This window comes from Bemisia tabaci, chromosome 1 (assembly GCF_918797505.1).
Source record: "Bemisia tabaci chromosome 1, PGI_BMITA_v3".
Taxonomy (NCBI): Eukaryota; Metazoa; Arthropoda; class Insecta; order Hemiptera; family Aleyrodidae; genus Bemisia; species Bemisia tabaci.
In genome coordinates this window covers 8,818,069-8,845,016 of record NC_092793.1, presented here as the reverse complement: position 1 = coordinate 8,845,016, position 26,948 = coordinate 8,818,069, and the positions used below count along the sequence as shown (strand labels likewise).

Below are 26,948 nucleotides of genomic sequence, written 5' to 3'. Positions count from 1 at the left end.
AATTGGCAAAAACGAACGGAGTCTGTATCTATATCGAGATCATCGCTGTTTGCAGGAAGGCAAGCTTTCTTGGATTTAAAAATTCCAAGACTCTTTAAATATTTTGAATTGAATAATCCCTGACTTTTTTCTGGCTTTTCAGTGCTTTTTGGCATGCTTTCTGATAAAAAAAAATTTCTTATATTGTTCTTACTCAAGATGGCACATAACTGAGTAATACTTACTTGAGTAAGAACAAGTTAGGTACCAGAAAACTTGAGTTTTGCACCATCTTGAATTTCATTTTTTAAGACCATTCTTGACAGTTGCTGTCAGTAGATAGTGATTTTAAGTTCCATTATATATTTGAGTTAAGAGATTTAATATTTCAGAAAAAAATGAGGTTATAAATTATACAAATTTTATCCTCATTGATCATGTTTGACATTTTTAAAAATTTCTGTCGTAACAAGAAGGGAGAGCTGCCATGCATTTGTCATTTTTTTTTTTTTTTTTTTTTTGGGGTGAGGGGACAAGTTATGCTGAGGAGTTAGGTCTCCCTCACCAGAGAGGCCTGCAATTCTCCTCAAGATAAGGTCATTTTCAATGAATTTCAGGAATTTGTAGATTTCAGTGTCCTCTCTCTGTTCCTCTTTGAAATTGTTTACTGTAGACACCCCTTACAAACTAATTCCTGCTATTCTTGAAGCTTAAAAAGTCAATTAGCCAACAATCATTCAAAGTTAAAACAGAACTAGAACTAAGATGTTTGGTTGTATTATGATTTCACCTTCTGAACTACCACTAAATCAAAAATTTTGTTGCGCGACTTTTGTTACAGTTTGAGAGAGAGGCATAACTAAGAATCAAAAATCAATAAAGAAATAAATTACTTAAAAAAGGTACAAAAGTGTATTCTTAAAGTGAATGAATATAAAAAAAACTTAACAATGAAACTTTGTCACAGTAAAATAAAGTGATGATAGATTACAAAAAGAATACAGATAGGTGCGACTAACGCAGCCGATGAGTGTATTGCACTTGAGTGTAGGAGGTTGAAACTATCAACAATGTGAATTTTCCAGCCCATATTAGAATGTGTATAGCTATTATAGTAAACAACATCAGGCCACGAAGAGTTAGGAGTCACCTCCAAAAGGGCAGGATCTCCTGAAAATATATACGCTTTATTATTAAGGGTTAAAAAAAAATAATGTACTCATAATACTTAGCCACATTTTATGACACAAAACTTGGATACAGTATGGAAAACTCAAAATGAACCTCAGAAAAATATATAGGTAAGAGCGCTATAATTACCTCCACCCCTACCCTTTCAGTAGGAATAATAAAGAAACCTGCTTTTACTAGTTTAATAGTCAACCTGATATCCTTAGAGAACATAGTGGATGCTATAATTTCTAAAAAAAGACGAATAGAAATAGAAATGAAGGATGTGTCCCATTAAGGAGGGTATTTTGGCACTAACTTTGGTCGAAAATTGAAACAGCTTAGAATAATGTCATGCATGGACAAATCGACTCCTAATCATCTACCCTGTGAGAACTTGTCCTTATTAGAGGTGTTTTTGAAAGGTTTTTGCCTAATTTACCAGCACAAAGTAGTGAAGTTTTGCAGTTTTCTCGAATAATTGCTCATTTTCGGTCCTAAATTAGATTGTTAATGTATGAGCACAAGCGACTACCACTTTCTCCTTTAAATATGTTGTAATGGGTGTACTAAAAATTAACATATTCGAATATGAAAAGGTAGTCCCTTGTGCTGGCACTTAAAAGTGAACTTATGTCACTTTTCACAATCCTGGAAAATAAATAAATATACCTATGAAACTTATTCGAATTTCGTAGCAATGTTTTCAATTTCAGTAGTTGCAAAAGTAACCCTGTAAGTCTGTGAATAGTTTTTGAAATAATTAACAATACTTAGGTCACTAATGTAGTGCATAGTCCGTTTGATGGGCACACAGTGGTCAAGCTTCACCACAGCAGGGGCACAATGTGCTGGTGATTGGTTACTAATATTTCTATGATCAGTGAACTTCAACTGCTTGCAATTCCTTAGAGATACAACTGGTTCAGCTAAAATGAGTGTTTCTGAATGTTTTAGGGTCTGAACTAAAAGGCTAGCATGCTTAGACCCTCAAACCTTTTGGGCCAAAAAACCCCCCTTAAAGGGACACATCCTTTTTAAGATATGGATGGTTGAAGCCCCCAATCATGTATCTTGATCGTAGTGTTTCAAAACCTCCTCTCTGATTTCAGTTTTCTTTATGGAGAAGATATGAGAAGATATGTGTGTCAACATCATTCTTTTAAATTTCCTAGCATATTCTCCACACTGAAAATACAAATTTGGAAGTTTTTGAGGGATGATATTAAACATTTTAGCGCTTAAATTACAAAGAAAGTATGACGGGAAATCTGGGATGCGGTAAACGGGGATACATGGTTTGGTAATTTCATTGTCAATGCCCAAAAACCATAAAATACAGGGGAAAAATATGATACATCAAAAATACAAACCTTTATCACAGTCTAAAAGTAGAGAGCGGTTGAATTTCTTAAAAGTAGGAAAATTGTCATCTAGTCTTCGATCAATGCCTTTATGACGTTTGAGACACAAAGCACCCGCTGAAAAAAAATTTAAACTGATCGTGAAATCTGGCAAGATTAATCAAATTATAAAGATACACCGAGAATGCTATGTTTCTTCAAAAAGGAAAAAAAAAAAAAAAAAAGGAATAAAAAAAGTCTGTAGTCAAAAACTATACAGCCAAGTTCATATTTTTACACAAACTGATTGCGTTATAACACTAAATATTTTTAATACTTTTCTTGCATTCTCATTTCCAAAATTTCATAAGTTATTCCGCAATAATCTTCCATATTTTATCCTCTTACAAGATAATACCCTGGATGAACAAGGAATTTCAAGTATTTTGAGCCAATTCACGAACATATATATAACTCACATATTAAAGCAGGCTAATGATTTTCTTCCTTCGATTGATAAGACGCTAACTTGAGCAAAATTTTTATAAATGGCAAAAGTTGGTTTGTTTCAGGAGACATGAACAGCAATGCAAGTAAAATATCAATTGAAAACAAGCTGACATCTCCGGCCCTCGGGTGTCGGATAAGGAAGCAATTCAATGTTCCCTCGAATAGTTTATCTATTAAATTTAATCGACCGGAGGCGAGTTGGAATATGGCAATGCCGTGAAAGCAAAAATTAACACATTTAAAATTAGCTGACTTCTTTTTAGATTTTTCATACCCTCACAATCGAGTAATTGATTAATTGACGTATAAAACTTTGAGCGCGTATAAAAACTGTTTCTTCATCAATAATTACCCAAAAGTTAAATGAAATGCGCTTGAAATGAGCCCGGATTTTATAAAATTCCTCATTTGAACTTTTCTTTCGTCCAGAAGTGTTTCAACAGAAACGGACCATTTGAAGTATGCGATAGATCGCAATATTTTTGCTTCGATCAAAGGGGTGAACCACAGATCTTTAGAGTAGTGACTGGATCGGAAGAAGTGATCATGCTTACGCATTGAATCGCTTAAAAATGAAAATTGGGTGCGTACCTGCAGTGGGTCTGGGCTGTCCACGTAGAGTGAACTGGATTCCAGCAAGAACTCTGACATTCTTTTGTTCTTCTTCTTTAAGTCTATCAAATCCACCATGAGGCTCATCAGTTATGATTAATGGATTATAGAACTCAGGGCTATGAGGGTCATTCCCTCCATGCACAATGAATGCATATGTCAGACCACGCTGCATCCATAATTCAGGGATCAAATCCCCATTAATGTACCATGCAAGGCCGCTACTTGGGTTTCCTAAAAAGGGTGAAGAAAATTTATAAATGAACGCAACTCACAAAACAACAGTAAAGATGGAAAATATCTTGGAGGACAAAAAAAAGACTAAGCACCTCATTTAATGTAAATTGTCTTTCCAGCATGAGCTAAGCCAAGTTGCGAAGAGATGTAAGGTAAATTTCCGATTTAAACAAAAGAAATACAAGACAAAGAAAAGTGAATAGGTGTCTCACCTGTAATCCCTCTGTAGCCTCTTTTCCCTCCTGCAGGTCCCAGAGTGGCGGTGTAAGTTCGAAGAGTGCGGTCGATGATTCTTGTGGTTTCCCAAGGTTCCCTGTACATATTGGAAAAAATAGGTTCAGGACTCGTAAAATTTGAACATATTCATACTTTTAAACTAGGCATCTACCTCTAATTAAACCAATTCAATTAAAAACGACCAAAGTCTACCAATTTGAGGCGCACCACATAGAAATCAATCATTCAAATTGTAAAATGAAAATTCGTTCAGAAGCTACTTGCAGCAATTGATTGAAGAAAAATACAGATGACTACCTCTGACTTCCCCTCCTGCTCAAATGAATTTAGGATAGGTGGGGGTAAGAGTACGAATGAGGTAAAAGTACGCACCTTAATTTTTTCACACGCTTTGTTTGAATTTATGATGGCACCAGGTGTTGGTTGTTGGCAACACAGAGTTTCACTTGTTGACAAAGTTTTGTGCGAGACGGATGTGTTTTGATGAAATTATGAGGCAAGTTCACTTTACATGCGAAAAAGATCGATTTTTTTAGTATTTGTATTGTCTGTTGTGAGTAGAATAGTTGATGGAAAAAATCGAACAGGCACCATATAAAAGTGTTACAGTGTTGTATAATCCGTAGTTGTTTTCACACCTTGGGCTCAAAGTTTTAGTTTATGTTGTCCAATTTTTACAAATGGGGTAAAAGTACGCAGCCAGAATGAGGCAAAAGTACGCGCCCAAAAGTTAGGCATTGTGGAGGGGGGGGGGGGGTATAAAGGAACTTTAAAATAGAGGATGTAGGGAACTCATTATCTTAATAAATTTTTATGTTCCTTTGTTCAATGCAATTAAACTTTTTTTTTCCTGCTTAAAAAAACTTGACTTCGAAAATTATTTGAGAGCTTGTGGAGACTGAATTTTTTTTTTTTTTCAAAGTAAGAGTGTTAGAGACCAGTTTCAGTCGTTTTCCGGGATTTAACAGCGATTTGGAGCCCAGGAGATGTTTCTAAAAAAACATTTCACCTGCGTACTTTTGCCCCATTAAATGGGGCAAAAGTACGCATTTTCAAATTTTTTTAAAAAAATCGTCACGGCCATGGATTTGATTTCTAAATTCGGACAATGAAGTCGGCATTTGTGCACGAGGGCTTGCAGTAGGTGCCTGACCACTTTTCCTGCCTTAAAAGTCTATTCGGTCACGAAAATACGGGAAAACCAAAAAATGCGTTCTCTTACCCCCACCTACCCTATTTACACGGAAAAAAGATAAAGAAAGTAGGAAGTCTTCTACAGATCGTTAGATTCTCTGGATTACAAAATGTCCTAATAATAACGCACATCCTCTTCAAGAAGCATTGTATAAAAGGAAGGATTCAGAATACTACTCCTAAATAGTTTTAAAAAAATTAAATTGATTAATATTGTCCACTGATATTGAAAGAGTTTTGAAAGAGTCATTGTATCTTATTACCTTTTGTCCTTATTTGAGTATGAGAATTGGACGCAGTTATAAAAGGGTTCTTTAGGTACAAGCTCTATTGCAGTGGAGCCTCTTGGATACACATCATGGAAGAAAGGCTCTTTCTTCTTGTCCAAACGTCCAATTGCCCAGATCATGTGGCTCGTTCCGTTTGTTTTATACTCTTTGTCTCCAGGATCCGCTAAAATTGAATTGATAAAAAAAAAACAACTAACTTAATAAACTGCATATAAAAATAAACCAATTTCAAACTTAAAGAGAGGAAATTTCACTAAAACAATGCTAGATCTTCATAAGGGAAGAGGAGCTTAAAGGTGGAGAACATTTTTATTAAAATGTTACCAAACCGCAAAAAATGTTTTTATGTTACGAGCACAGTAAGTGAATGGATCAAGAGCGAATACAGCGATATAGAAACAGTGATACTGCTTTAAGAAAATCACATGATTACTATGATCCAAATAATATGGAAAAAAATTGATGGCTTACATGATATCAGTGTGCGCCGATAAGTAATTATTGTTACACCGTCAATTCGTTCTACCGTGTGCAATTGATTATTATCTTGCCCACCAACTAGTTCATCTCTACAAACACCTCGGTACTGACCGAGTACTTTCACACACTAAAACAGAAAATATTAATAATTTTCAATACAAAACCTTCTAAGAAAGAAAGATAAAAAGAAAACAGTATTTTGCATAATGTCTACCACAGATAAATGTTCAATTTTAATTGGATTGAAAACTGGTTGGAATCAAGCATTAAAATTTGTTACTTCAAATTATTCATCACGTAGACTGACATCCCGGATACTCTTTCCAGCATTTACACTTGTTTAAGGAGAAAAAGAAAAACATGAGAATTTGAAGATTTTCAAATGCACTTTGCCAAGTTTGAAGTTGGATAATTCTTTGCTCGTCACTTCATTGATTCCGTCTTCAATTTTTCACAAAACCAAATACACTTTGGCTATGTCTGAAATAAGGTGAACCGTGTCTATTTTTCTGCTGGGTCAAAACTTCCATTAATCCTAAAGAATCTTTCATTACTGAGTGACTTCACTGCTTGTGCCCTCCATAAGAAGGTGAAAACTGAAATATAACTTTTCATACCGCTGCTTCAGCTGTTATATTGTAATCTGTTGCAGCTCCTCTTGCTCCGTCGATGTAAGCTATTGTTACATCTGCTCCAACCATTCGTGCTTTGTTTGATGCTCCACTCATTCCAAACGCTAAATAATCATCTTCTCCTGAAAACACAGGCAGTAAAACTTATCTTGTAAAATTCACTTTCCAGTCAAAAAAAAGTTCAAGAGTACCTAATCAAAATTGAAATACAAGAATTTTGATTTTGTTTCTTTCAATAAATAAGAAAGAAAGCATGAAATAAAAATTAGACACAAATTCTGTAATGATAGATCTTCTTTGTATTGTAAGTAAGAAAAAGATTCAAAGAAAATAAAAAATACTTGGTGCCAGGAATTGAGGAAAAAATATCCACAGTTTCTACAGTTTTATTGTTTTTATTTTTTTTGTTTTTTTTTTTTTTTTTCCTTGATAAATTTTACATAAATGGATAAGTAAAATCCATTGAGGGAGAAATGAGTGAAACCATGCGACTTGATTGTAAAACGAAAGATGGTAGCCGAAAGAAACCTCAAATACGTGGACAGAGATCCACAATGTAATAAAATAATAGAGCTGGTAGTGCAAACAACCAAACTTGAAGGTCTGCGATAATGATTCTCCACCAGAATGATGGAATAATGATTCAGCATCATATCAGGGAAAACAGAATAGGTATTTAATGCATGTTGTTTCACTTTCAGATCTGATTCTACATTAGGGTGTCCCACTTTGAGGGTCACCTCCGAATTTTGATGATGGTACCCTCTAAATCGTTGACCCCACTTATAAAAATAAGATTGCACTAAAGAAAAAAATTCTAAAAAATTTTTTAAGGGTTGCGCACGGCCAAAAACTACCCCCCGGAATAGGGCAAAATGCAGAATTTTGTCCATTTTGACGATTTTTTTTAACAACATTGTAATTGAGCTAGGGCTCTGAAAATTTCACAGTAAGAGCATATGTTAGGGCACTTTCAAGAAAAATTTTTGTTCATTTCATCATGCGTTTCCATTTTTTGCTAAAAATCCTCAAAATCGGCTAAAAACCCGAGAATTTCAAGATTTGTATTCTTGTCTTACGACGATTTTTTCATCTTACAAAGTTAAATTAAACATATAAAGTATCATTACTTGCATCTTGATACTCATTTTGACCGAAATTCACACTTCACTTTAATAACCCCTCCCCCCTCACCCGTATTTTTAACCGTAAATTCAGCGTTACCTAAGTCGCGATAGGTGCATGGGTTTTTTTTCCTTTTCCATTAAAGATTATATTTGTATTCATATTCCTGCATTTTAAATGTCGACGTAATGTTTCATTAAAGTGGTACTTACCTATGAAAAATGGGAGAGCATGATGTGAACTTTCTTTTTTTTTAAAAAAAAATGGATTGTATTTTTGAAAAAAAAAAAAATAATTTTACTAAAATAATTGGGAATGGAGCCAAGCGCCAAACAATTAGAAACAACATCATTCCTTTCTTCTAAAATACTTTAACAGAAGCTCCGGAGGAAAAGAAGAAAAACTGAACTGAGTATATCTCAGAAAAAGGAGGTGAGTCTTCCAAAAAAAAGTGGCAAGGTGCCTAAACAGTAGAGGAAATGCATGATTACTTCCTCTTTGAATACTTAACAACTGACGCTTCAGCGATAACAACATGACAGTTCATCCCTCTGTTTTCGAAACTGTGGCTATATTTTCGGCATGAATTTGATCCAACAGAAAGTGATTTAAAAGGTCTTCAAAAAGTTTGCTTATTCAATTTAAGATGTTTAATCTTTGCTGGTACAAATCTCAGCGTCCAATAATTGCCCTTCAAGATGATTTGTAATTTACAAAAAAGTTAGGTTACTTCGTATACTTCAGAACTTCAGAACTACTACTACCTAGTGTACTTCAGAAAAACGAGTTTAGTCTTCCAAAAATAACTGGCAAGGTTATAGTGCGAGGCAAAAGGTGGCAAAAAACAGTTGAGGAAATGCATTATTCCTTTCTTTTTATGTACCTGGTAATGTTAGGTGGAAGTTTCATCAAAGAAGATCCTATAATTATTCATGTGATGCAATTTCTTCATTTTTTTTGTTGTTTTGAAATCAACCATATGATAGGATGAAAATGTGTGTAATTCAGTGTCATTTTTCATTTGTTTATTGAGATAATAATCAATGCTCTCTTTAGTTACTAAAGCTTTAACTATTTTTCTTTTCATGCTATTAGAAATGAATTAATCAAAAACAGACAGAGGCTCCAACCTATCACTAAGATATCTGTATTGTCTTGAAAAAGTGGCCAATGTAGCCTCTGATACTCTCTTATCAATACTATTGTACTGAAGCAACTTTTTTGTAAATTGCAAATCATCTTGAAGGGCAATTATTGGACGCTGAGATTTGTACCAGCAAAGATTAAACATCTTAAATTGAATAAGCAAACTTTTTGAAGACCTTTTAAATCACTTCCTGTTGGATCAAATTCATGCCGAAATATAGCCACAGTTTCGAAAACAGAGGGATGAACTGTCATGTTGTTATCGCTGAAGCGTCAGTTGTTAAGTATTCAAAGAGGAAGTAATCATGCATTTCCTCTACTGTTTAGGCACCTTGCCACTTTTTTTTGGAAGACTCACCTCCTTTTTCTGAGATATACTCAGTTCAGTTTTTCTTCTTTTCCTCCGGAGCTTCTGTTAAAGTATTTTAGAAGAAAGGAATGATGTTGTTTCTAATTGTTTGGCGCTTGGCTCCATTCCCAATTATTTTAGTAAAATTATTTTTTTTTTTTCAAAAATACAATCCATTTTTTTTTTAAAAAAAAAGAAAGTTCACATCATGCTCTCCCATTTTTCATAGGTAAGTACCACTTTAATGAAACATTACGTCGACATTTAAAATGCAGGAATATGAATACAAATATAATCTTTAATGGAAAAGGAAAAAAAACCCATGCACCTATCGCGACTTAGGTAACGCTGAATTTACGGTTAAAAATACGGGTGAGGGGGGAGGGGTTATTAAAGTGAAGTGTGAATTTCGGTCAAAATGAGTATCAAGATGCAAGTAATGATACTTTATATGTTTAATTTAACTTTGTAAGATGAAAAAATCGTCGTAAGACAAGAATACAAATCTTGAAATTCTCGGGTTTTTAGCCGATTTTGAGGATTTTTAGCAAAAAATGGAAACGCATGATGAAATGAACAAAAATTTTTCTTGAAAGTGCCCTAACATATGCTCTTACTGTGAAATTTTCAGAGCCCTAGCTCAATTACAATGTTGTTAAAAAAAATCGTCAAAATGGACAAAATTCTGCATTTTGCCCTATTCCGGGGGGTAGTTTTTGGCCGTGCGCAACCCTTAAAAAATTTTTTAGAATTTTTTTCTTTAGTGCAATCTTATTTTTATAAGTGGGGTCAACGATTTAGAGGGTACCATCATCAAAATTCGGAGGTGACCCTCAAAGTGGGACACCCTATTCTACATGTCAGGTGACAGAGGAATAAAATTATGCAAGGGTAATGACAAAAATTGAAATATTAGCATGTGAAAACAAGGATGAATATGGGACCAGCCCTTAAGATGAAATACAGTCAAACTAATTTGATCATTAGTAAAAAGTATATTTGTAGTTTAGATTCAGGAAATAATTGTAAAGGTAACTCTCATCTTCCGCCAGACAAAAAAAAATTAAAGGTTACTTTACCTATCTGCCCAGCAAGCTGTATGGTTATCTGAGGTCCAAAAATTTCCCAACTAGCTTGGAAATCTCTATGAAGTTGTATGCAATTTGGCAGGGATGATTTGTAAGCCTGAAACAATAAACCATTATCTATACTATATAAAGTAATGAAGTAATAAGCAACAGAATGTGTTAATTACCAACAGAGACAAATTCTACAGTTGCAGAAAAGTATACTCAACCCCTCAAAAACTTAAAATATTTGCACAATTAGGCAAAGTTTCACTGATGTAATTACAGAAATACAGTATAAGACATCATTTACTGGTGAATGACGTCTGTCACATGTTTCGATAGGCAATATCTCTGTTAAAATTGGACCTTTTTTGGTGTTTGGGCAGACCTTGTAAATTTTTGCTTATCCATACTTTAGCTTAAGCCATCAATACACAATTTTGTGCCCATGGCGACTGGCCTGTTGAGCTACAATTTTAAAAGAGTTACGAGCAATATGGAGAATAGAGGAGAAGGTATTCTGATGATTTTTATGACTATCTTTAATTTTCAGCGACTTAAAATTGAAATCCTGATTTCTAAGATAAAAATGATGACCCTATTTGTTAACATGATGTAAACCACATTAACATGCTTAGACCTACAACATACCATTTCCAAGACACTGCAACAAGCCAGAGATGCAGAGAGTGCTTAAACATGGCGCTGGAATTCCTTGAGCTTGTGAGGAAATTTTTTGGGGCAAGGATTTTTTTTTTAAAAAGCAAAAAGAGAAAAAAATTGTGAAAGCCCACCTGTTTAGGTAAAGAAATTTAACCCCTTGAAGTGTCCTTTTCTCGATTTTTTCTTGATGCAAGAAAAAAATTTGGTTTGCAGCAATAATTCATAAGTTGAACTTATTTTTATCGGGCTGCATTATGTTAATGAAATTACCTTTCTCCCGATCACTTTTTATCCGGTTTTCAGACGATAGCTATTTCAATGTTAATCATCATCATCAGGTCACTTCGACTTCGATTCGGTAAGCACTAACAGTCACATCTTATATTGTTAAAATTAACCACGAGTATGCACCGGTGCACCCACGAGTATTTTAAAAGTGTTTTATAGTAAATTTTAGTAAATTTTAACAATATAAGATGTGACTGTTAGTGTTTACCGAATCGAAGTCGAAGTGACCTGATGATGATGATTAACATCGAAATAGCTATTGTCTGAAAACCGGATAAAAAGTGATCGGGAGAAAGGTAATTTCATCAACAATTCATAAGTACTTTACAACGAGGAATTCTGAGGAACGCTTAATCATACAGGGCAAAAAGGACGTTGCACATGAAACATTCCACGAAGAGGATCATTAAAAGAGGATGCTTACGTAAGTTTTGGTCAGAGATGGGGGGACATTTGGATTGTCGGGTATGGTGGCTGACCCATAATTTTCTCCTGTGGCAACATTGAAAATGCTAAACCAGTCGATGTCAAATATTGTCAACTGCCCAGGGAGTTCAACATTGATTGTCTCTTCAACATACACTCGTAAAGGGTCAAGGCTGTAAACATACAATGAAATAAATCATATTAAAAATGGCAACCACCTGTAAAGCATTCATGAATACATTCTGTTAACAAGCTATGATTTGGAAACATGAAGTTTTTGACAAATAATGCAGCTAACAATCACACTTTCTGTACCAGCACAGATATTCTATTGCTGACATAGCACCTTAGGATTAACAGTTAAATGTTTGAATTTACAAAATACAGGGTCACTTTACTAAAATCACTTGCAGAGCAAAAAGGACCTTTCTTCTGTTGTAAAAAGAGGAAAGAAAAGGGAACGCCTTTTAATTAGCCAAGCAGAAAAAAATTTCATTAGAGTAAAAGTTGAATTGGTACCCATCTGTTTGACATTGTATCGAGGACCATTTACCATTTAATGATAATTTATGCTGCATTCAGGAGAATAAAACTTTCTTCAGTTTTCCTCAGAGGACTACTCATGGACTACATAGAAATTTGGAGCCGGCTGAATTTCGACATTGTCTGATATGATGTTCCTGAGCACCATGAGTTGACTTTCTGAGTGCAAATCTTGAGAGAAGAAGAGTTGAAAAAATAATTTTTCTCATAAAAATGTGGGACTGTTGCTATGTGTAGACGCTGTGCCGAGAGGCTGTTTTTGTTAAAAGGAATTTGATTTTCTCTGACCATCTAATCTTCCTGGCCTGCAAAGAATTTTAAGCTCTCCTTGATCATAAATAAGATGTTGTAACATTTCTAATAGAAGTTGGGTGTAAAAACATTTAAAATTCACTTTTTAGTCCCATTTTTCACTAGATTGACACAAAGGAAATTCGATTTTATACCTCATCAAGCATACAGAACATCAAATCAAATGATGGTGAAATTAAGCCAACGCCAAATTTCTTGATAATCTGTTTATTAGGTAGTCCTTTGACTAATATCTTCAGAGTAAATTTAGTTTTGACAAAACTTAAATGGTTGACTGTTCACTTCCGTTGACAAGACAAGCTACAGGATACCTAGTCAAGGTCATCAACCCTCCTAAATATTAATCTCTCTCTCTCTGTAGATCTGCTTACTATGTTCTTTGGTGTAGGCGGTTAATCCTCTCCATCTTAGGGAAGGAGATTATACTCTGACTGATTTCTCTTCTAATCAGTGGGGTCCCTTTGACACATGTGAAATATGGATCTAGCTTGAGGCTGGGAAGGAAAGTAGAAAAAACTATAGAAACACAAGTAGAAGAGTTTTGTAATCATTTTAAGTCTTACTATCCGTATTCATCGGGTACTTTGTGTCCTTTGGTTGATGGTAAAGGCCCAACGCCAACCCAAAAGTAAGTGTCAGTTCCTGCGCCATTATACGTGAACTTCGGAATGCGAATAGTTTTTGCATCAATCAGCTGCAATGGGCCAGAGCTAACACCATGAGAGCGAGAGCTGAGCTGGGTGATTTCTTGAGGTTTAGGTGGCAGAAATTCATCTGGTATGTAGACATCGCCAAAGGTGCTCTGAATCAAAGGATTAGGAAATTCAAAGTGAAAAATCAAGAGTAAAAAATCTGCCATAATAACAGAGGCTGAGTTATGAACCAAATTTCATTATGTAATGGAAACAAGAGAAATACTCAAAGGCTTTCACTGCATTTTGACACCTCAAGTAGGAGAAACTATTTTCATTCAGTTTGTTTTGAATGCTATGACTACTCTGGGTATAAGTGCACTACTGTGATCATAATCAACCTGTCTATCCATCTCCTTTGCTTTTTTTTTTCATTCTGCTTTTCTGTTTCTGAGAGAACTCATAAAATCATGATTGAATGATCATGTTGAAAATTTCTGCCCATAAAGTGTGTTTCCTTGGGACTATAGGGTTCTCAAAGCCCTGAACCTCCTTCACTTGCAAAAATCAAAGCCTATTAATTTACCTTCTATGACTGAATACATTTTTATTTTCAGTAAATAAATTAAAAGGAAAATTTTTAATTTTTTCCAGAAAATTGCAAAAACCAATCTGTATAATCATTTTGTTCTCGTGAATAAAATTCTTAGCATTTCTGGGTAGATTTTTTGTTTACATAACTGAGAGGAATATTGTGGCTTGAACAGGTACTTGAGGACAACTGGACCCCGTTAAGCAGCGAGGAGCCAAGCCACATCAGATGTTGTCACACTTGGACCGCGTTAAACAGAAAGGAACCAAGCCACATCCGCTATTGCCCAATTTAATTGAACGAATTAATTTTTTACATGAAAACGGTTGGGCGGATTTTCGTGAAAGTTTCAGTGAATTTTGTCCATAGTACGACGCAAATTCCTTAAAATTTTCAAAAGAATCCGCACAAACGTTCTCTCGTAAAAAATTGACTTGGCCAGTTAAATTTGGCAACAGCTGATGTGGCTTGGTTCTTTTCTGTTAAATGCGGTCCATTTGATCGAGCGATTTGATTCTATACATGAAAACGGTTGTACGGATTTTTTTGCAAATTCAAGTGAATTTTCTAGATATTGCGAAGCAAATTCCTTAACCCTAGTAGCAGAACCATAGAAGGAAACTAGGGGCTACGCCCCCTGGCCGCTACGCGGCCCAACCCCCTGAAGGCGCTCCGCGCCATCAATGGGCCGCTTCGCGGCCCTATTTTTACCCTCCTATCAGTGTTAGTTTTATTTTTCCCCTAAAAAATTACGATATGAGGTATACTTTAATTTTAAACTTTACTTAAAATTACTTTAAAATTAAAAGGACGCGTTTTGGAATGACTGCTTGATGAAATATTGCAGTAAAACAATGAACAATGATAGTCAGGTAATAATTAAGATTTCATGAGTCGGGGATCGAACCCACACTGAGTTCAAAGCGGACGCATTCGACGTCTTAGACGACTCGGCCACCGCTCGACATGAAGTCGTAGGTGCGAATCTTGTGTAGATAAGTGTAGAGCTGATGCGCAGGCTACCCAGCTACTGCGCAACCTCCTCGACCACTGCGCATCCTCCCGCGCATAGCGGTAGCAGTACCGGAGCATTCTGTAAACTCACTCACTTTTATAACGTGATTTTAAAAAAACCTGGGTCCTTTTTCCAAAATCTGATTACAGCGGGCTCATCTAGGGCCTATTACCTGTCGATTTACGCAAAAATCATGGAAATCGGCCCGGTAGAACGCTCAAACGAACTATGACAAAAAGTATAAATTTACATTGTTTAAATGGGAGAATTCGCAACTTTACCACGTAATATAAAAAAACCTGGGCCATATTTTGAAAATCTGAAAAGAGTTGGCTTATCTAGAGACAATTGCCCGTCGATAGCCGCAAAAATCATGAAAATCGGCCCGGTAGAACGCTGGAACTAAGCGTTACCAGTTTCGCAAAATTAGGAGGCTTGAGAGCTTATAGTATAGAAGTTAAAGATTATGTACGAAAGTTAATTTTAAAAGAAAAAAAGAAAAGAAAGGTTTGAGTTAATTAAGAAAAATCCAACCAAGCGTGCTCTTAAGAAAATTGAATTGCTCAGTTAAATTTGGCAACAGCTGTGTGGCTTGGTTCCTTTCTGCTAAACGCGGTCCGACTTGAAGTGCTTGGTTCGTAAATGATACAACATCTAAAACGTCAAAAACTGTTTGATCGCATTTTTTATTTTATTTTTTCTGGTTGACGCAACTTTCCTTTTTTCTCCCTAAGAAAGAGCCTACCAAAATTTCGCCCCTTTTTCGGTATTCGATTTGACCATCGAACCAAGGTTTAAGTGGAAGCTTATAATAACAGAAAACTCTGGAAAAAATTTGAAGATGAGTATAGAAACAGTTTTCGAGTTACGAGGGGGGCAAAGGGGTCAGACTCCCGCTTATTTTTCGCTATTAACTTGGTGATTTGATGTGTCTACAGGGTTGTTATCGTTGTTTACACATGTTATACACTACGGTTCCTACGTATTTTTACACACAAAATCGAGTTTTAATGTTGATTAGTCGATATATCCATCGGTTATGTCGGAATATCGGATTTTCAGAAATTTCAGGTAAATTTACGAACAAAATCATCTGAGAAATTGGAAGGAAAATATTCATAGGTTTACCAGGAAATTGGTGTTTTATCAAAGGAAATTTGGCCACACCCGAAAGTTCATACGGCGTTTTTCCTTAGCACGGCACAATACGCAGTCTCTCAGACGTAAGGGTGTATCTCCATTTCCGCACGAGCCCCATACTGCTGTGCTGAGGAAGAACGCTGTATGAGCATTCGAGAGTTGCCAAATTTCCCTCGATAAAACATTTATTTTCGACGACATTCATGCACATTTTCCTTTGACATTTTCAGATATTTCAGAGTAAATTGCGTACACAATTGTCGGAAGATTTCGAAAAGAAATATTCATTAATTTTCCAGTAATTTCGGTTTTTATCGAGGGAAACTTGACAACTGCAAAAGGCTCATACGGCGTTCTTCCTTGACACGGTAGCATGAGGCATGGATTTTTATGTAGAACTTCACGTGGAAAACTGTTGCGCCTGAGAGGCGACGAATAGGACGTATTTATGAATTCAGGGACCCTGAACAGGTACAGGAAGAAATTTCTGAAATTACGCTCATCTCTTCCAAACTTCATTCTCAACTACTTAAAAGGCATTGAGATGAAACGCAGTGTTATCAAAGTATGCTACATAAAGAGAAACTTCAGTATTTTGCATCATTGAAAAGAGGTATAAATGAGAGCCTAAGAAAATAATGAAAAACTGACTTGACTTACCTGCTTTGTTAGATCATATATTGCAAACCATTTGATGTCCGTAAGCTTCTTCCCATCTGATAAAGAAATAGTTATATCCTTATTGAAATAACGCCCCAGAACATCAGTCCTAAAATGATTCACAATATAAGTAAAGGGACAATTTTTCAAATAGGCATTGGAATACTTTAATTAATTGAAGAACAGTGAATGTATGCATCCTTGAAGATTATACAGGGTTATTCAAAAGTCACGCACCCCTGGCTATAACTTTAGTTCTGATTATGATATCGATTTGCGGTTAAAGATGTTTCTCCTCATATCGAGGGGGAAACTTTTTTAGGTATTTTCCAGTTTTTGATCCCCTCGGGGGGATGGGGGTGGGGGTAGCTCAATTATTTCAAATGGCCACCCCCTCATGGCCAGTGGTGCGTGACTTTTGAATAACCCTGTATAAAAATAAATCTTCAGCATCCAGAAATAAATTAAAGTGTACCTACTTTTTTACTGTTGATTCGTTGATGGGCATGTAATATTAAAAACATATTGACCATGTATCGGACCATATATAAACGACGTTTGTGATGTTTAAAATTCTCTGCTTCCATTTTATTTTTTTAAAAGAGGACACAACATAATTCTTCATTCAACATCATTCATTGAAGGTTTCACAGATTTTTTACAGATTTTAGATTAGAAAAATAAAGGCATATTAAAGTACGTAAATAACTTACTTTCCATATTCATTTGGAACGATGAAACCTACAGGACCTGGTCGATTGTTGGTTCCAGCCCAAAAAAAAGTATCTACGCCATTACCATCATAATTAAAGTTTGCAATTAGAAGGGAAGTCTCATTGATAGCAAACACGTCCCCAGATACTTGATGATGATAGGAATTTAATTTTCCTATTGAATTTCCGCGGTACTGCTCAGATTCACAACAGCAACATTCTGGAAAATAGAAAGTCCAATAAATACAAGGAAATACCTCTAAGCTGTTGAAAATTAAGTATAATCTACTATGAACAGCTTTGAAAAAATAGAGGAAACTTACTCAATGGCTTTGGTATGTATGTATGAATTTGTTAATTTATTCCAGCCTCAAATTAAAAAATTGCCCAGTTTTAAGACCTGACTGATGCAAAATATGGCATGTCTATTCAACCGAGAGCAGATCCCAGCTGTTCGTCAGAGTGACTTTGGTCTTACCCTTACCAAATAATGAGGTAATTCTACTGGAGATTTTTTCGGTGAGAAGAGATATCACTCTGCTAGATAAAAGTGTATGTTCGAAAAACATTCATTAGGGCAATGGCATAGAAGAAAACAAAATTGAAAAAATAGGTACCAGGATGGTCAACTATTGTTGGGTCTCCACTGTTCCGAGAGGAGATCAAAGCCCAAAAAAACCAAAAAATCGCATTAGAGATACAAAAGGAGCTCTGGGAGTTTCAATGCGAGACTGTAATGGCGTATTCATCCAGTCTCCTTCTCAATAAAAACAAAAAATGTGCAACCGTCTACTTTCTTATACGGTAGTTTAAGTCTCCGCTCTCACATGCAACAGTTGGAATCGCTAGGTTAAGCTCTCATGTGGCTAGTTCCTTTCTCACAGGATAGTTCATTTGATTGAGTAAGAGGGTAAGAAAAAAGGACACAAATACCCTGAAAAGGCAATCGTGGGGATATTGGAAGACTTCAGCATGAGATAAAAATTCATTGTTGCTGGAATGAATAATTAGTGAAAGTTATGGTTAGGATTCAAAGATATGATGACAGAACTTACTGATCAAGAGCGCAATAATGAGCACATATGGAACAGAAATCTTCATTATTAAGGGTCGTGAAATGAAAAGAAACACATTTTCTTGAATTCACTTGATATGAATTGACAGCTGGATACAAGAAGGAAGAGTTGAAAGCATTTGTCGCTGATGCTGATACGGTGATACGCGATACGGTAGTTAGAAAGTTTCGTGACCTTATCATTTTGCAAAAACATTTCCGACAACGCATCAGCAACTTTCTGATTGGTCCTTGCGCTCCACATGCGTCATACACAGACGCGGAAGCGCCAGTTTTCAAAATGACGGACTTCTTCACCGTGTCCGTCCAATTCGGCTTTAAAGAAAACTTTTTGAGAATGTCTTCAAAATTACGCACTTTTAAAGTGCGACAGAAGATCAGGATTCAACATGGCTATACTCTGCCCAACTAATTTAGCGTGGAGTTCCTACCTACAAATGGATTTCCGACTTTTCAGAAAAAAATACCGAAGAAAAAACCGTAGGACATTATCTAAGTTGGGAAGCATTTGAAACTCACATCGAGATTTGAGATGATGACATCCGTTCAATGCAAAGGTCAACTAAACCTTCAACAATGCTATTTCCCCATTTATCATTCTCGCACAAAAATGTTCAAGTGGATATTTTTTCATGGTTTATACAAAACGCTCGCTTGAAAATTAGGTACATTTAAAAGGTTTTATGTGGCAGGAAGTTTTTTTTTTTTTGCTTTCTTTTTTCTATGAAAAAAGATGATTTGCACCAAATATTTTTAGACGAGATTTTAAGAAAAACACTTTGCCAAACTGCTGCTGCTAGAAAAGAAGGACTCTGGGGAGGACCCACAAAAAATTCAAAAATTTAAAGTCCCTCATATGTTATTTCAAGTGTATTTAGGACTTCCCGTCCCTGAGTCTATTTGCGTCACAATTGAGGCCAACTTCACGCTATCTGTCAATAAGTTTACGCATAGTCTATTGGTGTAACAAAGTTCATGGAGCCATATTTTGTGTTTTCGAATAGATAACAATTCGTGCTCCCCGGTAGGTAAGTTGCCTATGCAGCAAAATTGAAGGCGAACTTCGGATCGACGACACCTGCAAAATATCGTTTATAGGTTCAATCAAAGATTACAGAGCTATGTAAATTTGAGTTTTTCGAACAGATTACTACTCGCATTCCCCGGCACGTGTGTTGCCTAGGGGGCAAAATTGAAGGCGAACTTTAGACGGACGATACCTACCAATACTACAACCAGGCATTTGAGGCGCCTCATGAGGTTATGCTGTACAGCATCGACTCGTAGCTTCAGCATCAATGCCGTATGCCCAGGTAGCGGCCGTTCGGGCATGCGGCGCCGAGCCTTGCGAGTGTGCTCCTTTGACGTGCTGCATCTGAGCAATGAGTGCGAGAGAGAGAAAGGACAAAACAGCGTATGGACCAATCCAAGTTGAGCCTTAGAGTCCGTTTACGGCCGTTCTTTCCAGGGCTCATGGTCGGAAAGCACTTCGGTGTTTTTTCGGGGCACCCGGATTCGGGCTCGCCACTACCACCGCGGACCAAATTACGAGGCCCAGCCTGTATTTTTGCGAGTGTGTGTGTGTCCCTTTGACGAGCCGCGGGTTGCCGCATCTGATCAATGAGTGGGAGAGAGATAGACGATAAAACGGCGGCTTGTCAAAGCCGAGTGTGCTCCTTTGACGTGCCGCATCTGAGCAATGAGTGCGAGAGAGAGAAAGGACAAAACAGCGTATGGACCAATCCAAGTTGAGCCTTAGTCCCCGTTTACGGCCGTTCTTTCCAGGGCTCATGGTCGGAAAGCACTCCGGTGTTTTTTCGGGGCACCCGGATTCGGGCTCGCCACTACCACCGCGGACCAAATTACGAGGCCCAGCCTGTATTTTTGCGAGTGTGTGTGTGTCCCTTTGACGAGCCGCGGGTTGCCGCATCTGATCAATGAGTGGGAGAGAGATAGACGATAAAACGGCGGCTTGTCAAAGCCGAGTGTGCTCCTTTGACGTGCCGCATCTGAGCAATGAGTGCGAGAGAGAGAAAGGACAAAACAGCGTATGGACCAATCCAAGATGAGCCTTAGTCCCCGTTTACGGCCGTTCTTTCCAGGGCTCATGGTCGGAAAGCACTCCGGTGTTTTTTCGGGGCACCCGGATTCGGGCTCGCCACTACCACCGCGGACCAAATTACGAGGCCCAGCCTGTATTTTTGCGAGTGTGTGTGTGTCCCTTTGACGAGCCGCGGGTTGCCGCATCTGATCAATGAGTGGGAGAGAGATAGACGATAAAACGGCGGCTTGTCAAAGCCGAGTGTGCTCCTTTGACGTGCCGCATCTGAGCAATGAGTGCGAGAGAGAGAAAGGACAAAACAGCGTATGGACCAATCCAAGTTGAGCCTTAGTCCCCGTTTACGGCCGTTCTTTCCAGGGCTCATGGTCGGAAAGCACTCCGGTGTTTTTTCGGGGCACCCGGATTCGGGCTCGCCACTACCACCGCGGACCAAATTACGAGGCCCAGCCTGTATTTTTGCGAGTGTGTGTGTGTCCCTTTGACGAGCCGCGGGTTGCCGCATCTGATCAATGAGTGGGAGAGAGATAGACGATAAAACGGCGGCTTGTCAAAGCCGAGTGTGCTCCTTTGACGTGCCGCATCTGAGCAATGAGTGCGAGAGAGAGAAAGGACAAAACAGCGTATGGACCAATCCAAGTTGAGCCTTAGTCCCCGTTTACGGCCGTTCTTTCCAGGGCTCATGGTCGGAAAGCACTCCGGTGTTTTTTCGGGGCACCCGGATTCGGGCTCGCCACTACCACCGCGGACCAAATTACGAGGCCCAGCCTGTATTTTTGCGAGTGTGTGTGTGTCCCTTTGACGAGCCGCGGGTTGCCGCATCTGATCAATGAGTGGGAGAGAGATAGACGATAAAACGGCGGCTTGTCAAAGCCGAGTGTGCTCCTTTGACGTGCCGCATCTGAGCAATGAGTGCGAGAGAGAGAAAGGACAAAACAGCGTATGGACCAATCCAAGATGAGCCTTAGTCCCCGTTTACGGCCGTTCTTTCCAGGGCTCATGGTCGGAAAGCACTCCGGTGTTTTTTCGGGGCACCCGGATTCGGGCTCGCCACTACCACCGCGGACCAAATTACGAGGCCCAGCCTGTATTTTTGCGAGTGTGTGTGTGTCCCTTTGACGAGCCGCGGGTTGCCGCATCTGATCAATGAGTGGGAGAGAGATAGACGATAAAACGGCGGCTTGTCAAAGCATATGCGCTCAACCTGCCGGCGCCGGCTTCGGGCATTGAAGCCCGATGCTGGAGAGCCGACCGAGCCAGCCTCAAGCGCTGATGCTGAGGTTTGATGCTGGCTCAGGGACCAACATGGGCCTCAGCCTCTGAGGCCGGACCGTCGGCTTGCGGCCCGATACGGCCTCAATTTTCGGACCCGCCACCCAGCTTAATTACCGACGGGGCTGTCCCAGAAGACCGCGACCCTCGGACTCGGCGATGAATTCGCGGAACACCCCTTTGTCTTGGCGGCGGCCCACGCCTCGCCGAGAAGTTCTAAGAAGTGGACGCCGAGGAAGGGTTGAAAACACAGCCCGGTGCAATTAGCCGACCGGCAGCCGGGCTCGGGGCGCTGGCGTCCGACGTGTCTGCTAATTGAAGCCGCCTCAATTTTGATGCTGGACTCAGCATCAAAACTGATGCAGCATCAGAAAAGGAGCCGGGAGTCGGCTTCACCAGGTGAAGCCGCCTCAACGGCATATGCGCTCCCCCGGCGCACTGATCGACGCGGCATGAAAGTCCGCGCCGGGCCTCCACCTCGCGCGCCGATGCGGCTCCGTTTATGATGCTCCCTCAAACCTCAGCTCTAAATCCCAATGTGTGTGTGAATGTTGTTGTAGTCTACAACAACATTCTTCAGTCAAAGCATAATACTATTCGTGCTCCGCGGTATGTTTGTTGCCTATGCGGCGAAATTGAAGGCGAAAATTGAGTGGGCTATATTTGGCAATAGGTTCATGCATTGTTTATTTGTTCAAGCAAAGCCTATTGGAGAGAGATAACTGAACATTTTTGAATAGATAACTTCTTAGATAGATTTTTTGCTTATGCGCTGAAATAGTGAAATCGAAGGTGGGATTCAGCTTGACTGTATCTGAACCAGCAGAGACGCACGTCGTGTATGGCTTCCGTCAAGACATGCAGAGGACGAGGGCATACTTATCGTACTCCTTTCTCATCCTTCTCTATTTTTTCTCATAGATTTTCCTTCCTTTCAGTTTTAGCGCCCCTATTGCTGTGATTACGCCCGGTGCAGTCGCTCCTGCTGTGCCAAATTTCATCCGGCCCTGTTTAAATATATTTATCCTTTATTTCCAAATATTTTCAGTTCTACGTCGATGAATAAATTCGAGAGATCCTCCGATTGAAAGGTCCAATTAGCATACGATCATATTTTTTTTTTTTTTTTTTTTTTTTTTTTTGGGGGGGGGGGACTTCTTTTCTCAACAGTTTTTCTTAAAACAATGTTAAGAGGAAATTTTGACTGGTTTTAGTGCCATTTTTATTTTTTACAAGTATTAAAAGCTAACTGGAGATTTTCAAACGTTATAATGCATGCATAATGCAAATAGGTGTACTCATTTTTTGAAACGCCAAAGCGCCAAAGATAAGAATTGAACATTTGAACTGTCCCGCCTTGCGTTTCTTCAGTGTGTCTCTTTTTGAAGTCTTAAAGACATGGAAATCCCAGATGAATCATATAATGCTAATTTGTGATTCTTTAACTATCCTCGTATTTTTTGCTCATTTTTTAAAAAATAAATATGAAAGATTATACTGCTCCTTCATCTTGAATTCGTTGTATTTATTTTACCTATGTTTGTTTTCTTCGTAATTATTGTAAACAAGATCTAAAAATTTTAGGATTGGTGTTTGAGCAACCTTGCTTACATGTTATTTTGAGGTTATGTGACCGTTGACTGAAGTCTTTTTGTGTTTTGATGTCAATCGAAACGCGTGGTGCTCTGTTATTTTCTCTTAATCTCTTGTAATTCGTTTTATTTTCGTCATAATGGGAAAATTCAAGGTAACTATCATCTTCAGAATTTTTTTTTTCAGTTTCGAAACTTGATTACCACCCTACAGTTGCCTACTGTTACAAGAAGATAGTCGGTTCCTAAGAGTCGTGTTGCATGATCAACATTACTTAATAATTCTGTATCTTTGACCATATTGTATCTTTTCAACAAATAAGTTTCAGTAACTTAACGTAACTAAGCCTTATGTCGGAACACTTAAATCATCTCTGTTGTCAGAGCATATTCATAATTCTTATTGTCCCTCTGGAAGTATTAGCATGCGTACAACTAGCTTATCGTACGTTGAGATAACATTCAAATTTTATGTATATCAACTCTCATCAAAGTCATGAAACTTTGTGCCAAGAGGTAGTTGTTTGGGTCTAATTTGTTTGTTTCTGCATCATCATATTTCTATCAATTTTTAACTGATGAGTTTTCCAGGAAATTAACCGTTGAGTTTGTATTCTATCTGTTTTAGTCTTTCAGAAGAAAGAAGGAAACAAAGGAAGTTAAATCTCCAAGTGAGCGTGGACTGTGTTACATTTCGCACATCCCACATGGATTTTTTGAAGAAGAAATAAAATTGTACTTTTCACAATTTGGTAAAGTCACACATGTCTACATACCGAAAAATAGGGTCAGTTCATTATATTTTATTTTCATTCTAGCCTTTTGCCAATCTTGAGTCAGAGTACATAGAGTCGTAATGTAAATGGGAGTGCTGGCGCCATGTTCTGCTCGACGAGTTTCGAGCCTGGTGTGCGGTGTGGAATACGTCGTAATTCCTATCTTCTTTGTTTACAGCGGGTGGCCGGGTACCCGTGTATCGCAAACAATCCATTATGTATCGAAAAAGTGACCCAGCGTCACACAGGAGTCTCGGAATTTGGGATCTGGAAAGCGCTTAAAAGTGACGCCAGCTCTTCCACTTACATTACGACTCTATTTACTCTATGTTTCTCTCACACAGTTCTTGAAAATAGGAAGCATAAGTGCACTCCGAAGTAATAGCCGTTATTCTTTTAAAATCATAAGTTTTGCCCTCAAGAGGTGTTATGAGGATGGTGTAATGACAAGGGCGCCTACAATATAGTGCCCTTGTGGCACTTAAAGCCTCAACTGATTCCAGGGCGTAGGGCCTAGCTGTAATTTGGATAATCTAAATGTTCAGTGAGCAGAAGCATTGAGTCATGTGGAAAGAATAGTGTAGCATGAAATCTGTAACCATGCAAACATCTGAATGTCGGAATACATTGTTTCACAGTTTCGCCATTACTATGCAAGTCATCAACCATCAGTGTGCTGCATCTTTCAAAACCATCTCATGTTTACACATTCAAGATAAATTCAAAGAAAGATGAAACGTCTAAAATCTATAAGAAGATGAAGTCCTGATCTTTAATCAACAAAGTATGCCCTTTCATTTCATAAGTTTTGACCCAAAGTATATCATGCTGCTTTCAGCTTTTGTTTTATTCTAATTTACTTTGGTTTCTTCTCTGTCTCTTCCTAGGAAGGTAAAATGAAAGGCTATGGATACGTGGAATTTGAAGTTGACAAAGTTGCCCAAATTGCTGCAGAATCGATGAATAACTATTTAATGTTTAAACGGTTACTGAAGGGTAAGTACACACTTTTGTCAGTAATATTTCAATGAATTCATTTTGTTGAGCTTTTAATATTGAGGCTAAACCCATGTGTTAATTTTTCTCCTTTTTTTAAACTTAAGCTGGACATAAGTCTTAATTATGCTCATCCATGACCGTCAACTCTTGAATTATTTTTTTGTCTGTTTGTAGTCAAGTACATCCGAAATGGTGGGAAAAAATGGCGATACTTGAAGAATAAAGAAAATTCCAGGCCAATAGCACTAAGGAACAGGGATCAATTTGTGAAAGAGCAAAATAAAACCAAATCTCCCTCTGAAGAGACGAGGTTAGTAAAGAAGCAAAGGCGAAGTTTACGTAGACTTCATGCAGACCTCAGCAAACTTGGCATTGATTTTGAATTTCAGGTTGGTACACTTTTTTTAACATTTTCTCTCTAACCATTTTTTGTGTCTCTTATAAAGTAATTCTCATTCCAGGTATAGACAAATCTCAAGCACTATTTATGAAAAAAAGACTTCTCTATTGTTGAGATAAGGAGTTGCTAAGGGGCTGCTGCCCTCCAGTTACAGGAATTAAAGGGGTCCCAGTCATACTATTATTACTCGTGATAATAAAGCAGCTTCCTTCATTCATATTGCAAAGTTGCACTTATCTATAATTTCACATAAGTTCATAACAAGCGATAACCAATTTGACGCATTTCTATCAAACAGACCCATGCGCCATAGGGGGAGGAAGGTAGTGGGAGGCTTGGATTGGCGGCGGAATCGGGCGTCTAGCTCGTTCCGTCCTACACTCGCAATGCTTTTCCATGGCGCTTAGTTTCGTTCGACAGAACGCGCTATCTGGCATTCTAAATTCCTCAAAAGGAACTCAAATTGGCGCTTAGTTCTGTTTAACAGAGATACGTCCAATTATGACCAATGACAGTTGTGTCAGGACTCCTTGTATTATAGCTTCTGCGTTTCTGTTTATGAATGGACTACTAGCCAAGGTACATATTTAAGCATTCTGATATAATATCCTCTTCAAAATTGTATGTAAGCATAATTTACTTAATAAAAATACTGTCATTAATTCCTAACAAAGATCTTAACATTTTTGTTAGCGCTTTATAAAGAAGTTTCAATTTCCTGCTCACTAGAAAAACCAGAGTATGTACAGGAATCAAATTACATACTTTAACAGTTAACAGCTGAACTGAAGCGCAGAGATTGAGGTTGCTATATTTTCATACTGCAGATACTGTTATGGCTTTCTTTAGTTTCCGATTTGACTATAGTAGATCGTAGTTTCACAAAGAGTGGAACGTTTGAATTATTGCATTGAAAAACTTCTTATCTGGGTTAGGAGTTACTCTCAATAGTTATCATTGCACAGTTCGTGTTCCATGCGAAATTTAGATGAGATAATGATACCATAACGCTTAAATCTGCACCTTGTCCAGTGGTTCATTATGAAACTTCTTTTACTGCATCTGGTTTTCCAGTTGATTTATTTATATTTTCATTTGTTGAAATTGCAGGTTGACAGCGATGTGCCTCAGCTTGAAACTGAATCTGCCTAAGAATTCTGTTGATCCTTCTGTATTTATCATGTATATATTTTATTTCACTACATCTTTTATTGCAATAAAAAAGCTGCTTTTTTATTTAATTAGCTTTGTTCTTGCCCCCTATCTTTCAAATCCTGTTATTTTTAGGATGACAAAAATTTGCCTTAATCTCAAGGTGGGAAGGTTTTTTGAAGTTCTTATTTTTTTACTCATTAACGCTCTTCTGATTTCCCCCCAAAACAAAGCAGTAGGCCTCCTTTTTTGTCCATCATGCATT

The 26,948-nt window shown here is 37.8% G+C and overlaps 2 protein-coding genes across 2 annotated transcripts; one reads left to right on the top strand and one right to left on the bottom strand.

Annotated features, from left to right (window-relative positions):
- Positions 1-872: 872 nt before the first annotated feature.
- On the bottom strand, positions 873-18,596 carry knk (cytochrome and DOMON domain-containing protein knickkopf). Its single transcript, XM_019056066.2, has 13 exons — positions 18,414-18,596; positions 17,359-17,578; positions 16,646-16,754; positions 13,170-13,408; positions 11,750-11,924; positions 10,384-10,489; positions 6,670-6,806; positions 6,044-6,179; positions 5,546-5,735; positions 4,064-4,164; positions 3,594-3,848; positions 2,523-2,630; positions 873-1,149 (listed from the first exon to the last, which is right to left on the bottom strand). Exons 1-13 carry the CDS (start codon positions 18,457-18,459, stop codon positions 941-943), a joined length of 2,031 nt encoding a protein of 676 aa, XP_018911611.2. The 5' UTR covers positions 18,460-18,596; the 3' UTR covers positions 873-940.
- A 4,817-nt stretch (positions 18,597-23,413) lies between these two features.
- LOC109039445 (MKI67 FHA domain-interacting nucleolar phosphoprotein) lies at positions 23,414-26,767 on the top strand. The gene is made up of 5 exons (XM_019054928.2): positions 23,414-23,511; positions 23,985-24,143; positions 25,020-25,128; positions 25,306-25,520; positions 26,642-26,767. The coding sequence occupies exons 1-5, from the start codon at positions 23,497-23,499 to the stop codon at positions 26,681-26,683; spliced, it is 540 nt and encodes a 179-aa protein (XP_018910473.1). The 5' UTR covers positions 23,414-23,496; the 3' UTR covers positions 26,684-26,767.
- Positions 26,768-26,948: the final 181 nt, after the last annotated feature.